The 17,197-nt window shown below is 43.0% G+C and overlaps 1 protein-coding gene across 7 annotated transcripts in view; it reads right to left on the bottom strand.

Moving 5' to 3' along the window:
* The window catches only part of LOC128321980 (serine/threonine-protein phosphatase 4 regulatory subunit 1-like), a 75,568-nt gene that overhangs the window by 31,788 nt on the left and 26,583 nt on the right, over positions 1-17,197 (bottom strand). For all 7 annotated transcript variants that reach the window (XM_053242600.1, XM_053242604.1, XM_053242598.1 and 4 more), the window contains 5 exons: positions 12,060-12,166; positions 9,949-10,091; positions 8,289-8,435; positions 1,800-1,907; positions 1,075-1,140 (listed from right to left, as the gene is read on the bottom strand). In XM_053242600.1, coding sequence (XP_053098575.1) covers positions 1,075-1,140; positions 1,800-1,907; positions 8,289-8,435; positions 9,949-10,091; positions 12,060-12,166 — 571 coding nt within the window. The remainder of the gene's footprint in view (positions 1-1,074; positions 1,141-1,799; positions 1,908-8,288; positions 8,436-9,948; positions 10,092-12,059; positions 12,167-17,197) is intronic.

Genomic DNA, 17,197 nt, shown 5'->3' with positions numbered 1-17,197 from the left:
GCCTATTCTTAGTTGCACTGGCTGCCAATATGTTTCCAGGCAAAGTACAAAGTGCTATTATCTTTAAAGTCCTGAATGGCTTAGATCCAGATCACCTGAGAGAACGGCATTCTCTACAAGATCCCACCACTAATTGAGATCATCAGGAGGGGTCTGTTGTCAGATGCCACTGGTTCATCTGGTGGTGACCTGGGATAGGTCCTTCTCTGTTGTTGACCCTAGGTTGTGGAATGTGTTCCCCATGGATATGAGAGGATTATCTTCCATGGAGGCCTTCAGGAGAGCCTTAAAGACCCATCTTTTTAGCCTGGCTTTTAATGACATTCAGTTTTAGTTCTAATTTTAATCTGCTTTTAAATAGTTTTTCATTTTAATTGTTATGTATTTTTTATTTCAGTGTAAACCGCCTGAGCCGCTTTAGTATGGGTGATATATAAATAAAGTAAAATAGAAATAGAAAATAAATGAATCTTTACTTGAAAGCATGGCAAAAAAGAGCAAGTCTTGAATTATGTTTTTAAAAGTTGCTGAATTATGTATATTTGTGCTTCCCTCTCCCCTCACCTTCTACTTTTCTATGAAACACACACTAAGAAAATACTGCCTTATAGTTTCTTTGAATAACTGAAGTACCTAACTTTAATTCTCTCTTTGCCAACCAAGGGAGTTTTAATTCTGTGCTAATAATGCTGAAGCTCCAGAAAGAAGATTTAAAATAGTGATATCTTTTAGTAACAGTGGATTCTATTAATAAAAGGTAGTGGAAGAAATCAGCAATGCTTCTTAGCAATTTCTTCAATACTGGCACAAGCCAATTCCGATGGAAGAGTGATGTGCTAATAAACATGTGTTCTGGGACAACATGCCCTGATCTGGCAATCCTTTGCAGGACAGGGGGCTCCAGTGCATACACAGATTTCCCTAACCCAAAGGCTTCCCCATTCATTTGAGCGGAAGGGACCACTTTGCTTTCACAGAGAAATGTTTACTTTAGTTTACTCTTTTTTTCTAGTTTGATGTGGGGAAAGTTTAATTTCCGATTTCTGTTATGGAAGTCCTAAACTTTTAACATACCAAATTCTTTTCTGTGGCGTCTTGCCCAACAGCATTGCAAATATCACCAAAGTTTGCTGCACAAACCTGAAGCAAAACACAAAGCACACACAAGAACACATCAAGATATCTGTCTGTATACATCAATTCCAGTTCTCTACCCTGCCAGACTTTGATACACATTGTATTGATTTATCACAGCTCTTAAAAAGGTCTTTATTTTGCATTTGTATATGACAGAACACAAAGTTCTGTCATATATGACAATGGACACAACCAGAACATATACTTTCTACCAGCAATCTTTATAAAGAGCTGTACAGAATCTACAGGATCTCCCACCAGAATATTTCAGTGCATATTAACCTCTGCTCAACACATCTCATGAAGTATGTGTCATAAGCAGAATAGGATACTGAAAGGGAATACAGGTAGGATCATCAGCACTATGGCCGTTATTCAGCAAAACACTCAAGTACATGATAAACATTTAAGTATGTGTCCAAGTGCTTCGCTAAACCACAGGCTATATTTGACTTAAGCTGATGCCACTTGTCACTTACACCCCAGGACAACCACCTTATGAACACAAAGCATCAACTCAAGATGTAAGACAAGACATGCTTGTTTTCAGCCCTATATACAAGAAATTGCTTTTAACAGAACTTAGAAAAGTTAAGAAATTTAATCCCAACATTTTAACAAGCATGCTTCAATGCAAATACATTAAAGCAGCAAACACTAACCTTCCGGACTTGAAAGAGTTTCCCATCACCACAAAGCTCACAGAATCGGGGAAGAAGCAAGCGTTCAACAGTTGATCTGTTCACCATGGAAGCCATTTTGCATATTATCTAATAAAGGAAACGGTATTTCTTTACTTCCATTTAAAACTCTTTCCCCTTAGTCTCAGCAGTTCTGTAGAAAGCAGTGTCAAATGGTTTAGATTAACGTCTTATGGCTCAAAAACAAGTTATTTCAAATATGCAAGAGGGAAGCTTGGAGTGGACAGTTCCTGGGGGATGACCCACCAGTGGGGAGGAGCTGAGGAGAATCCTGATGAGTTGGTACCTGAGGAACAATGGCTTTTGATATACCTCACACACAACTACTGTTAATGAAACTGCCTTGAGGGTGATTGGCCTGCACCCACTAGTTCAGGTGAATGTCAGGAATTTAGCTCAAAAGTGGAGACAGTTCCGATCAGCCTTAATTTGTGCAAGTGTATGAACTCAAGAAAATCAGCTTGAGAGAGAGGTTTTAATTAAATCAAAGAGGAGTTTATTAAAAATAAAATCAGACTAAATTACTATATGGAAGTTTCATTAACAGTAGTTGTGTGGGAGGTATATCAGTTCCACGATTCAGTGAGATAAGCTTTGCCTCAAGATTTGTAAGCCTTTACTTTTGCCTATGTAGGCCACGAACAGGTGCTTTGTTTCTCTGTAGGGCCGTGTGTGTTGCAGGTAATACAGCAGTGCCCTTCGAATGTCCAGAGAATGTAGTGATTTCTCCAGAGGTGTATGTGGATTTCTGAAAAGGGTAGGTAGTACTATATTGCTGTTGATATGGAAGTCTGTCACTATCTTTGCGTGCAATTCAGGATCTAATCAGAGAACCTCTTTATCTGGGTGGATTTTTATACAGGGTATATCGCTCATCAATGCAAAGTGCATTAAGTTTGCCCACTCACTGAGCTGTTGTGATTGTGAACTGCTCAGGTGGTCTACCAGTGTGTTTTCCACACCTCTTACGTGGATTGCCACCAATGACTTGTTCTGTGAAACACTCCAATTCCAGATCTGCTGGTTTAATTGGCATAGAGATCAGGACACTGTCCCTTCCTGACGGTTCAGATATGCTACAACCATGGTGTTGTCCAGTTGTAGCTGGACAACTTGTCCCCTTAGAGTTCGTTGAAACGACAGCAAGGCACTGAATAGTTCCAGGAAATTTATATACAGCAGTCACTGCTGTGGCGTCCATAGTCCCTGTGCTTGAAGCTCCCCACAGTATGCTCCCCACCACTTCAGAGAGCAGTTGTTGTGAGGCATCTGTTGTGACCCATTGCGTTGGTTGGGGCATTTGAAATTCCATCCCTGTTGGCATGTTGTCTGCCTTAGTCCACCACTGGAGAGATTAGGAACATAGGAAGCTGCCATATACTGAGTCAGTATATCAACCCATGCCGATGTCACAGCTTTAGATATGACTGGGCAGGAACACTGGTTGAATCGTAGATGTGGAATTTAAGAAATTGTATACTGGGTCGTGGTTGTATACTGGGTCATCTAGATCCTGAGTTTGTTTCTTGAGCTCCAAACCTACAGCCTTTGCCATCTCTGTAATCTGATGGTAGTAAGACTGCATCTCCTCATTCGGTGATATATTTGTCCCCGATACAATTTTCACTGGTGGCTCAACAGGGTGCTCCAATGACGCTGAACTCACTGTTGAGGTATCCAGTTCATAATCATCCATGACAGATAAAAGGGTGCTTTCTTAGGAGGAGGTTCACCTTCGACATCATGTTCCTTGTGCTTCAATTTGTGCTTCCTGTGATGCGCACCCTCAGACAGGGGCTTAGGGTGTTTGAATTGTGCATCCAACACTGGTGTCGATGCTCCTAGTGTTGAGGATTTAGATTGACCATTTAATGCAGTCCTCCACACTGATGTCAACACCGTTCTCAAGGTCAACAGCACGGGCATTTCCACTGGAGATCGTGACATTGGAGTACCCAGTCTCATGACATCCTCATATATTGCAGCCTTCAAACGGAGTCCACAGTTCTTTCTTGTTTGAGGTGAAAAGGTTAAACAGATTTTACAAGCAGAGGTATTGTGGCCTTCGCCCAAACACAGCAAGCACAAATCATGATCATCTGCTGAAGGGAGTTGCCCCTTGCAGTGTTGGCACTTTTAGAAAGAAGTTTTCTTCTCTCTTTCTTTTTAACTTATCCGTTAGTCAAAAGGAGTGTCAGCAGTGCAGGTCAAAGCCATTTTTCTCGTCCAATCTGTCGTCTTTAGTTCAATTCATGTAGATCAGGGCTGCTCAACTTTGGCCATCCTGCAAATGTTGGCCTACAACTCCCATAATCCCTGGCTATTGGCCATTGTGGCTGGGGATTATGGGAGTTGTAGTCCAAAAGCAGCTGAGAGGCCTAAGTTGAGCAGGCCTGGTGTAGATAAATCATAGTCAAGCATAACCATAGTCAAGGGGGTAAATTTCACTAAATATATTGTTCTCTTTCTCTAGATAATGTTCGATTCCAAGGAGCAGGGGCATAGCTATAATTGAATGAAAAGGTTCAAAGAACACGGGCCCCCAGCTCCTGAGGGCCCTCCAGTTCCATCCCTCCCTATTTTCTTCATTGTCTCCCTCACTCTGGGGGGCCGCCTGAGAGAGGGATGAACACGGGCCCCCTCTCCCCTAGCTACGCCCCTGCCAAGGAGCCATGTTGCCAGTGCAAAAGCAGCCAGAAAGGAACTGAGGGGAGAAACACCTAACTGCCAAAAATAACGGAACTGCACTGTGGGGGGGGCGGCGGTGCTAGGCACCATGAGGAGCTAATGAATTCTGCCCAAATGGTCCTGGGCAGGAGCAGAATCCACTATTAGGAATGCAACAGATCATGATCCATAGTTTCTTGTGATGCACCAGCACAATTCTTGGGCTTGCATGCTCCCATCTTCCCTTCCCCCCTCCTTTAGACTTCTTCTTGCTGTTTGAAGAAACAGCAATTTCCTGTTATATGTCAGAATACAGGAACCAAGATTTGTTTAAACCAATTCACAAACCAGAATATCAAGTAGAACTTGATCCAGATTTGTAACTCCACTTTGTTAAAAAGCATAGCCCCCAATGGGAAAATGCAATTTGTTTGAATCTGTAACCAGAAGCTTTAACTTTTCTTCCTCATATCCAAAAGGTGGAAGCAGGGAAGGGGGCAGCACACAAGCCAGAGACTCACGCTGGCATGTTCTTATCACAAGAACCATTGTTTGTTGGGATGACCAAATGCTGCCATCTGTTGATTATCTGAACATGGTAATGCAGTCTCACACTAGAACCTACATAAATTGAATGAACTGTCATAATGCTTTGCAACCAACTGATGAATGAAAGGTCTTTTTCTGTGGACTGACATCTTGACTATCAGCCAGCCCCTAGGTTCAGCTGTAGTTCCTTCTGCCCCCTGCCTCTGAATGGAAAAGCCTGAAACCTAGACTGCATCCTCAACTGACAGGTGAGAGAAGAAAATGCTGCACACATCAACATTTCCCTAATTAATTTGTACTTCTGGGGGGATTTTAACTGCAAGCTTCTTTGGGAGCCACTCATTAATTAATTAATTAATTAATTAATTAAAATAGATTACTAGGCCTAAACATTTAGATCCCACATCTATTCCCAGGACCTCCCTATCTCTCAAAGATGAGCATGTAAGGATTTCTGTGATGTTAACATTTTCATATGAAGTAGAATGAGAGTTTTTGCCATAAAGATTAGTAAGTTTCCTAAAAATATATTTTTATAACTCTTCCATCAGATAACTCAGGAAGAACACAACCAAATATTTCAAGAGTCTCATAAAATTATTAAGTTGCCAGTACCACAAAAGCCCACTCAAATACTTTAAGAGTAAAGCCTCCAAAATTGCTTTTCTTCTTTAAAGATTCAATATTTGTAAAGAAGATATAAAGAGGGCATTAGCTATTAAAAACACCATTTTATTCCTCAAACAGCTCACAACTTTGCAACACAATGCCAAGTGTGAGTTTGGAGGACATTGAACAATTTCATTTTTAATGGAATTGTCAGTCCCAGAAAGAGACATCTGGCATTCAGATGTTACTTTGGAAGTTAGCCTAAGCAACTCCCAAACAAGAAATTGTACTCTAGCTGGTAAAGTCATTTAATGGGTGAAGTGTCAGACACCCATGATGAAATGGAATTATACACCTTCACATTTTGAGTGGGCACAACTGAGTTCTGTAGATGAACTGCCCAACTCAAGACAGTTGGGAATTAAACAATTTCATAATTTATACTTCACCATAAGAAGTTAACAAGAAGCAATAAAGGCTTTTTTTGGTAGTTTTCTAGCCATCACTGTGGGGGAAGACACATAGCTTTAGGATACTGCCATTAAGAAAAGTTGCCAGATATTTTAATGTTGAAGCTTATAGCCTACTGAAATAAAATCAGAGCTACATTTTATTTTCTTTCTTCAGTTTAATTCTTTTAGCAGCTGGTCAATAAAAATTCTCTCTATATTTTGACCTTTCCCCTGAACAGTTATATTACTAGCCCCACTGTGCACTTAACTGAGCTGAAATATAACAATGCTGATATATAACAAAGTGAGTTTAAAAGGGTTACCTATATTATATGGAACTTCTTTAGAGCCAGGGGAAGAGAACTTGACATATATATAGCTCATGTTAAATATCTGCAGTCCAATAACAACCGAAGAACTAGACTCCAGGCAGATTTGTGAGTATTTTGTGAAGAAGCAGTCTATTCTGTGGTTGCTGATGTCCATTATGGTCTAATTTTAGGGGTTACTGGGGCTTTATAATTTGGCAACACATTTCCATTAGCTTTCAGAACAGCTGTGTTTGGTCACAGGAGAGCTGGTCTTGTGGTAGCAAGCATGACTTGTCCCCATAGCTAAGCAGGGTCTGCCCTGGTTGCATATGAATGGGAGACTTGATGTGTGAGCACTGCAAGATATTCCCCTCAGGGGATGAAGCTGCTCTGGGAAGAGCAGAAGATTTCAAGTTCCCTCCCTGGCTTCTCCAAGATAGGGCTGAGAGAGATTCCTGCCTGCAACCTTGGAGAAGCCACTGCCAGTCTGTGAAGACAATACTGAGCTAGATAGACCAATGGTCTGACTCAGTATATGGAAGTTTCCTATGTTCCTATGTCAATGCCATTCCAGGATTTCTACTTTCTAAATAAAGGCAAGAAAATGGGATTTGTACAGTTTGGTTTTAAACTAGTAACTAGACTCAAGGGCAGCATATTCCAGAGCAGCAATTCGCAATGGCAGATCAGGATATATTTGTAAGGCATAGGCACTCTATAAGGGGCATGGCAGGGGACAAACAGCATCTGAGGAAGTTAACACGACACAAAGAAACGACTGCTGAGTTTCCAGTCAAGAAGGGAGACTGACAGGTCCATTCTACTAGTGGATGATTTTAGTACAGGGCTTGACAAATGTTCTTTGGATCTAGGAGCCAACCCCAAAACTTTAGGAGCCAACCAAAATAAAAAGAGCACAGAAGAACACAAGAACCCAAAGCAGGAATAATAAGGGTTTTCAGAACAAATTACAAAATATATACTGCAGCAAGGGTATCCAGAATAGCCTTAAGCAGGTCACTGTATATTACTAAAGAGTGTTTAGTACAAGCATGAAGAGCATCAAGGTGACAGCTCTGCAGATTGGACAGAAAAGACCATCCACTGTAAAATGCATGCAGGTAGGGATTTCCCAATAATGTTTTAATAGTTTAAAGATTAGCCTGGAGATAGGTGAGTGGGTAGGAGGGGCAGCAATACAGCTACAGGTCCTTCATTCAGTAACTTTAATTCCCCAAGGTACAGCTACACAGGAACTTCTCATATGTCTACATTGAAATGAGTACTAAACAGAAAGCTTGAGAAAACGTCCCTCGTTCTTAGAAAGTACAATGCAACACTGAAGTTCTTATACCAGCAGCACTCTTTCCCTTGCATGGGCTGTGCTATCCACATCTATTTATCTATCCATCAATCCCACCTGATATGTGCATCCTTAGGCAGTGTACATAAATTAAAATACAACAAATATAAAAACAGGATAAAATGATTAAAACAATGATGATATAAAACCAGTTAAAATTAATTTAAAGCCTGAGAAAACAGGTGTGTCTTAAGGGTCTTTTTCAAAACAACCAAAGATAGATAAACTTTGATTTTATCACCAAGTGCATTCAACAGCCCTGGGGCAGCCACAAAGAAGGCCCGGTCCCAAGTAATCACCAAATGAGTCGGTGGTAGGTGTAACTGGACCTCCCCAGATGATCTTAATAATCTTCAATGAGCTGTTGAACAAGTAGCCAGTAACAAAAAGGTGCAGCTAAGTTTTCAGTAATTAAATTTTCCAAAATGTTAAGATGCTAAGTGAATACCTTAGCTTTCTATACTCAATCTAAAAAAAACAGTGGACGATAGTTACTTACATTTACAGCTTCCATTTTGTATTCATCATCACTATCTGGAGCAGAGAGATCCAAAAGGATTGGGCATACTTTATCTTCAATATCATTTTGAGCAATAAGACCTTGTTCCAATAATATCAGCAGTGATTCCTGGCTTGCTTTTCTAACCTATCAATGTACACAAATAAAAATCACCAATACTTTTCCACACTGCATAAACACCGTAGAAATGGCAACAATAAAAACATATAAAAATTAATGTTCTTCCATTGAATTGCAAATAATAGAAATTGCATTCATTTAAGATTCTATAATCTTAACACACAAAGCATGAATTCTAGAGGCACTGTGAAAATTGAACTTGACTAGTCATAGGAAATTACTTTACCCATCTCATAATGAAATCACTCTAGTACCTATGTTAAACTAGAGAACACCCAATGTTCCAATCCAAACTTTGCATTCTGATGCATTTATATATGCAAGAATGTCCTCACGTATTTCAATGGTGGAGGCAGCTTAAAGTATATAGGTACATGCCCAATCACCTATAGTGATCGAGTCACTTTCAAATAATCAAAGGAATTCTGTAATTTGGGAGGGTTTACTCTTTACAGGCGAATTATTTTCACACAGATAAACTAAGTTATCTGCACACATGTGTACACACACACACACACACACACACACACACACACAGAGGCCAATTAATATTTTTGTGAGCAAAACTGCAAGGTTTCACATATGGCACTCCTTTAGACAGAAAAAGACCAACTGCTGTGAAATGCCTCATGTGTACTAAAAAAAACCCACACACACACACAATGTGTGAATTGGCTCAAGGTCGAGCCAGTTCGCCATCGAATCAGATCTGTCCAGTGGCTCGCCCTGGAGCCAAATAGGGCCCATTTTGGTTTGGCTCAACTTTGAGCCCCACCCCCTGGGCTGGCTTGGGGGTTCTAAATGTAAACCTGGGCATGCACATGGCCAGTGCGCATGCATGGCGGCCTTCAAAATGGCCACTGTGAACAGGCAACGGGCTGAAAAGGCCCATAATCGGGCTGAACTGGCCCAAAGAAGGCCGGGGGACAGGGGAAACCTTCAGCAACCCCATGACCACACACCCCAGACCTGGCCCTAAGTTACATTTAGAATGCCACCCTCTTAAGCCGAGCCCGAACCAGTTTGGCCACAAGCCAAACTGGGGCCTGGCTCAACATGCATGGGACTAAATCAGGTCCGGTTAGATTGGACTCCAGTTCTACTCGAACCGAACTGGGCTTCCCAGTTCCGTGCACACCTCTAACACACACACACCTCCACCTCCCATCCCCCGGAGTCAGTGACAGCTTCAGCAGCACCTGAAGCAGAGATACTGTTCCCAGCAGCAAGCATATTCTAGAGGGGGGAAATGGAAACACAGAAAGAGCTGGCTAACCACTGGAAACATTATCAATATGTACATTTGGGGTGGTATACAAATATGATAGATAAAATAAATAAATATAGTTCTGTCCAGCCCATGAGATTATGTAGATCTTACGAGGGAGTACGCCCCATTAAACACAGTTGGCCTTATTTCTGAGTAAATATGCATGGAGTTGCAGTGAATATCTAGTTTGTACTAAATTGGCTAGTTCAACATTCGGCTGAACTAGAAATTACATCCAGAAATCTCTACCTGGTTATTTGGATCTGTAAGGTATCTCACCACAATGGGCATAAGATATTCAGAAAAGGCTGTGGGAAAGTTTGGTCGGCTCCCCTGTAGAAAAATGGCAATGGGTGGTAACTGTTCCATTAGTTCTGTCCGTACAGTAGGCTCTAAGGATTTAAAGAATGAGACAACAGTTATAGACAGTTTAAAGGCAGAACCCACAAGCATTAAATAAATAAAGTAAATCTTAGTGTGAAAAACTGTAAAAGAAACAACTATTTTCAAAATCATGTAGAATGACAGCATTTAGAAGTATCCCAAGGCTACTCATACACAAAGATGATTTTCACACAGGACAAATAGGTACAGGAAGAAGGTTGCAAGTCTATTCTGCATGCGTCTAAATTATATTGTTCTGTCTGCCTGCATATTCAGATAATCAAATGAGCATGTGCTCCTAAATTGTTTATGTGCTCCTACTGGTTATGCATGCAGTTACTCAGTTCATACATGCATCAACAGCAAGTATATGCACATACTCCAATACAAAAAATCAGGGAAAATCTGTCCCTAGATGTTCAATACTACCAGATTTTTCACAAAATTGATTGCACTAAGATCTTATGTTCCTTTGGTCATTACTGCAGGAGTCAAGCAACTACTCCTAAACAGAACAAAGAAAGCTCATGGTGTGCGCAAGCATGCATATAAATTCAAGGGGGGAGGATAAGTCGGAGGAAGATTGATAAACTTGGGTTTTTATGACACAGTAGCAGCTAGTCCATATTGTGCCAATCATAGGTAGGAGGTATTCTCAAAGGCCAAGTGGATGCAATAAAAGTTTCAGTAGCAATATCATATTAACTGATGACTGAAAAGATTCAAATAAAAAAGTATAGCAGTGCCATTGAAAGATAAGCTGGAGGAAACAACAGCAGGCAAGTTTTCCTTCTGCATTAGAAATAAAGCTGAAAATATACAACTATGGATAGGCAGATATAACAGAGAGTCAAACAACAGGGTACCCAAACCAATACTAGCTGGCTGGGCAGAGTAGGGCAAGATGGTGAGTTCTGACCATCCAGGTAGAAAAGGGAAGAAGTTTCACAAATAAAATATCTAGGAATCCATCCTATCAGATGCTTTAAGAAATCTATTACTAACAGTGCATATCTGACTTGTCCCCTTAGCTAAGCAGGGTCTGCCCTGGTTGCATATGAATGGGAGACTTGATGTGTGAGCCCTGTAAGATATTCCCTAGGGATGTGCCCGAATGTTATTCGGCACCAGCAGGGGTAGTTCGTTAAGGGCGGGGGAGGTGCACTCACCTCTCCCGCCAAATTTCCCTTGCCAGCACCCCGTTATTTTTAAGCCCCTCGGGGTGGCATTTCTCCCTGCCGCCCCGTTTCCCCCATCGGCCGGAAGTGGCAAGCACGTGTGTGCCTATTGCGTGCGTGCACACCCGTCCGCCGTGCACACGCGCTTGCTACTTCCAGCCACTTCCGGCCAATGGGAGAAACAGGGAGGCCAGGAGGAACGCTGCCGCCCCGAGGGGCTTAAAAATAATGGAGCACCAGCAGGGGAAATGTGGCGGGAAGGGTGAGTGCACCCTCCCCCGCCCTTAAAGAACTACCCCCGCCGGCGCCAAAGCACTGAAACAGCCCCCAGAGCCGAAACGTTTCAGAGGCCTTTATAATGGCCTCCAAAATAATATTCCCCTCAGGGGATGGAGCCGCTCTAGGAAGAGCATCTAGGTCCCAAATTCCCTCCATGGCATCTCCAAGATAGGCCTGAGAGAGACTCCTGCCTACAACCTTGGAGAAGCCACTGCCAGTCTGTGTAGACAATGCCAGTCTGTGTAGCTCAGATGGACCAATGGTCTGACTCGGTATATGGCAGCTTCCTATGTTCCCAGGACTCTAGAGCTACTTTACAGTGGAATTGTATATTGCAATCTTCACAGAACTCTTCCTTATTTTATGAGGAAAAGTAACATTACTTAATGGTATCATGTTATCATCCCCAGTATCCCAGAAAGTCCTTCATGAGATCATACATATTGCTTCTTGTACTAATGTGCAGGAAAGCAAAGTATTACTACACAACAAAGAGGATATAAAAATTACAACTCTCACCTGTATCTTCAGAGAGCCGGACCACTATCGCCATTACTGTCAAGTAATCTTCTTCATTATGACTGAAATCTCGAAAGACATCAAGTAGACCTCTGGCAATTATTTGCCTGTCAAGGCAACAAGCCATTTAATAATCATCACCATAATTAATATTGTGCTTTCAAATGTTCAAAGCACTTCAGATGAATAACCTTGTTGTAATCCTTATGACAACAGAGTGAGCCATGTAAATGTTATCTCCATATTACAGATAGGGGGGCTAAGGCTGAGAGGATGGCTTGGCTAAGGCCATCCAGTGAGTTCATGACAGAGCCAACAAGCAGACTATATTACTCATGAGTAGCCCTACTAAAATTAATGGGCAAGTTAGTCATGACTAACTTGTCCCATTTGTTTCAGCTGGATTACTCATGAGTAATTTAGTCTTGATGTCTACAAGAGAAGACATTGAAGCTGGGGAAGTTCTAATTTGTAACTCAGTCTCATAACTAACTAAGCTCAATACAGTATACTTTTTAAAGTGTTTTTTTTTTTTTTTTAAGAAAAGTATATGTAACACAGATCTTGTAAGCAAGATGAAACAGAGCAATCCAAGGTAGCTGAAGAACAAGAAGTTTAATTAAACGAGACTGTAACTGAGCACAGAATACCTTGTAGGAACTGCAGTGTAACAGTGGGTTTCAGGTAACAGAGGCTCTCTTACACAAACTGTAGGGTTAGGGCATTTCACTATCATTTTATCTGCTGCTTCCAGGGTTTCCATGCTATTATTATTTTGCTGGACTGTTTATTATTTTTGTTTTGAATTTATAATATCAACTACATTTTTATTTTATGACTGGATACTGTAAACCATATTGGAATATTATATATTGGCAAGATATAACCTCATCAAGTAACAAATACACACTGTAGTTTTCACTGTTCTGGAAGGCAGTGCTCCCTCTAAGATGTGTGCTCACACATTATTTAATGTCCACTCAGATTTTAGATCCCGCTCAGGTTTAATCAGGGAGGCCCCTTTCTGAATGCATGTGCACACACACTGCCTTAATACTGTCCAGAACAAAACTCATTCTGCACACAGATGAAAAGAATTAGAGAACACACTGCTGAAAGATATAAAGATATATGTCTGTGTTCCAAGCAAAAATCTACAGTTATGCATACACCTATGCCTTAGGACATATGAGATATACGGGGTTGTGTGGAATCATCTCTCTAAAGGTCAGCAGCCGATGTCCTACCTAATAACTCAACTGAAGCTCCATTGAAATTAATAGGACAAGTTAGTTATGACTTCTCCTATTAATTTCAGTGGAACTTCTATTGAGTAATTTAGTCAGAACTAGCTTAACCCACATAGAGCATCTGTGCGCTAGTCTCCAAACTCCCCATTCAATCTCTCTTCCCCTGCCTTGTTTCTTTCTGTGCCACCCCACTAGAGCTTGCCTGGCTGGCTGGCTCCCTCCCAGCTGCTGCCTCCTGCTGCCCTGAGGGGCCCCAGCCCTTTACCTACCCAAAGCGGGGCTGGCTGTGGCTGCAGCTTGCTTGCCTGCAGGACGGAGGGAGCTGCAACTTGGCCTTGCAGCTGGAGAAGGGAGAGGCGAGGGCGGTGCCTTTTGCTTATGGGGGAGACCCCATAACCCACCTCAGGTCACCTCATCTACCCCTCCACATGGACCCCCAATCCTACTCCCTCCACCCCGCCAAAGTACTAACCCCCCTAACCCTTTTCTCCCTTCCTCATAAGCAAAGGAGGCACTCCCTCCTGCCACCGCCTCTCCCTTCTCCAGCTCCAAGGCTCTCCTCTCACTCTCAGCCACCCCCTTTAGGGATGAACCTGTTCGGAGACCCTTTTATGGGCCTCCGAACAGGTTTGAACGACCAGTGGTTTGGCCGGTTCAAAGGTGAGGGAGGGTGCTTTTACCCCTCCTGCCACAAGTCCCCCGCTGATGCTGCACTTTGAAAGGGTCCGGCGGGGTGGCAGCATACCTCCCTGCTGCCCTGTTGCCTCGCCGGACTGAAAGGACCTAACACGTGTGCGCATCACTCATGTTATGCTCACTTGCGCACACATAGGGCACGTGCCCAACATGCACGCACGTGTCAGGTACTTCCAGTCACTTCCGGTCCGATGAGGCAACAGGACGGCAGGGAGGTACGCTGCCACCCCGCCGGACCCTTTTAAAGTGCCGCGCCGGCAGGAGAAATGCGGCAGGAGGGATAAGAGCACCCTCCCCCGCCCTTAAATGCTATCTCCCGCACCTTCGATCTACCCCCCACCAGTTCTGTGCACATCTCTAATCCCCTTGCCCTTCACTCATTGCCTTGCTCACTCTCAATCACCCACACCTCCAGGCCCTGCCCCCAGCCCACCTCTGCTGGTTTCCATGGGTGGATGGTTTGCTTGTGAGCTGGGAGACTCTCCACCCACAGCAATTTCCCTCTCTCTCTTTCCCAACCACAGGCCTCCATCACCCCAATGAGTCTCCACGCAAGGACGGCAGCCAAGCTGGGGTTTCCCGTCTGGCCTGCACGGAAAGGCCTCGGTGTGCTCTCTAGCCCTGGCTCAGCTGTCCTCCTCGTGAGGAGACTCAGCAAGGCAATGGAGGCTGGCAGTTGGAGCCAACCTAGGCTGCCTCTGCAGTGCCACTGCTCAAAATCTCTGTTCCCTTCTCCGCTGCCCTCCTCCACGGCAGCTGCCCCGCCATCCACCTCTCAGCCCTCCTCCTCCTCTCTCTCTCATCAGAACTCTTGCAAGATGTGCCCTGTACGCCCTGAGAGAGAGAGAGAGAGAGAGAGAGAGAGAGAGAGAGAGAGAGAGAATGAGGTCATTCACACAACCAAAAACTGTGTTCTACCCTGGTTTGGGAGCTGTGTGTGCTCCCAATTTTCAGTTGTATAGAAGCAAGGTAAGAGGAAAACCTGGGTAGCTATACAAACAAGCTATAGTTAGCGGCAGCACTAACTTCTACATCATTATTTGTACTGTACAGATCATGCTTTCAATTCATATTTAGGAGGTTAGCGCTAGGCACAATATTTGCAAAAGCTGCCATTTTAAATGGCTTTCATTAAAAGAGAAACATGGAATTGGAGGAAGGAATCAAACAAACAAGAGGGAGGAAAGGAGCACTTGGGGCCATAACATGTTCCCGATCCTATCCTCTAAACCACAGTTTGGAGGATCACCCAAACTGAGCTAGTATCTGCACTATTCCTCTGCACATCTGCGTAATAGACCATCACTAGTTCTTCTGGAGCACAACCAGAAATGCACTAACTTTTAGACGTATGATGTTTTCACTAGGGATACCTTGCAGATCTAACCCCTGCTTGCATTGCAGCAGCAGATAAAGGATATATCTGAAAGCCCTGGGAGCTGGAGCTGACACACGCCGAGAGAAAGGCTCAGTTTCTTCCAGGCCTGCCAGTTATGCAGTTCTCAGCTGCATGATGCACTGGGTCTGCTCCATTTTACTCCATCACTACATTTACTATGCTTGACATATGTACTGCTTTAATATATTTATTTTACAACAAAATAAAAACAAAACAATTAAAATCAAAACTAAATCAATTAAACAATTAAAATCATTTAAACATTAAAATCATTTAAAACCAACATTAAAATTTAAAAACATAGATCTAATTAAAAACCTGGGTGAATAAATGTATTTTCAGTGCTTTTTAAAAAGTTGCCAGAGATGGAGGCTCTTATTTCAGCAGGGAACGCATTCCAAAGTCCAGGGGCAGCAACAGAGAAGGCCCATTTCCAAATAGCCGCCAGAAAAGTTGGCGGCAACTGCAGACGAACCTCTCCAGATGATCTTAACAGGCGGTGGGGCTCATGGCAAAGAAGACGTTCTCTTAAATACCCAGGGACTAAGCTGTTTAGAGCTTTATAGGTAATGGCCAGCACCTTGTATTTTGCTTGGAAACGAATTGGCAGCCAGTGTTGTTCTTTCAACACAGAAGTAATATGGTCTTTCCTAGATGACCCAGAGACCAACCTGGCTGCTGCATTCTGGACCAATTGCAGTTTCTGGAATACCGTGTTTCCCCGAAAATAAGACAGTGTCTTATATTAATTTTAGGCCCAAAAAATGCACTAGGGCTTATTTTCGGGTAGGTCTTATTTTGCACACACCTCCCCCGCCATGGCAGGCAAGCACAGAACAACTTACTCCGAGGTAGTGCCCCAAGTTTCAACCCCGTCTCCTGCCGTTCTTGATCCCTGCAGCCAGCGCACGGCCGCGAACCCCCGCCTCCCGCCTAGGTCTTATTTTCGGGTAGGTCTTATTTTCGGGGGAGGGCTTATATTAGCGGCACATCAGAAATTACTGCTAGGTCTTACTTTCGGGGTAGGTCTTACTTTCGGGGAAACACGGTATGTACAAAGGCAGCCCCATATAGAGCGCACTGCAGTAATACAGCCTATAGGTTACCAGCATATGTACTGCTGTTTTGAGGTTGTTGATCTTAAGAAATGGACGCAGCGGGCATATCAGACAAAGCCGATAAAAAGCACCTCTGGCCAATGCCTCAACCTGGGACACCAGGGAGATGTTCGGATCCAGAAGCACCCCCAGACTGCATACCTGTTCCTTCTGGGGGAGCGTGACCCCATCCAGAACCCGCATATCGAAATCATCTCCTAACAACAATCGTCTCCTAAATAGATAGATAGATAGATAGATAGATAGATAGATAGATAGATAAGAACAGCCTCAACGGGGCAGCCTGGATAGTTTCCCTGGATCCCTTCCACAGGCAAAAGGCCATATAATAACTCTCAATCAAGTCCACTCCCAACTTCACTTCTTATCACACTGCAGAAATTGACTATCTTTGCCATAGAAAGTGTCAACTTGCTCATACAAAGAAGTGAAGGCAAGAGAGGCAGCGAGATAAGAAACAAAGGGGGAAATGAACAAGAGAAAGAAAAAGCCTAATAATGGCAGTAGGTGACACGAGTTTTCAACCTCCTTCTAATCACATGGGGAATCTAGCCTATACTGTACAACAGAAAGGAACATTGTTCTTACTGTGAAAGGTTCTTTTTGCAGTTTATGGAGATCATCCATTATGATGGGTTGTGGATCCAACATGCTCCATAGACAGAAACAGATACA

Source organism: Hemicordylus capensis, chromosome 4, assembly GCF_027244095.1.
Source record: "Hemicordylus capensis ecotype Gifberg chromosome 4, rHemCap1.1.pri, whole genome shotgun sequence".
In the NCBI taxonomy this organism is placed as follows: Eukaryota; Metazoa; Chordata; class Lepidosauria; order Squamata; family Cordylidae; genus Hemicordylus; species Hemicordylus capensis.
This window is presented reverse-complemented; position numbering and strand designations above follow the sequence as displayed.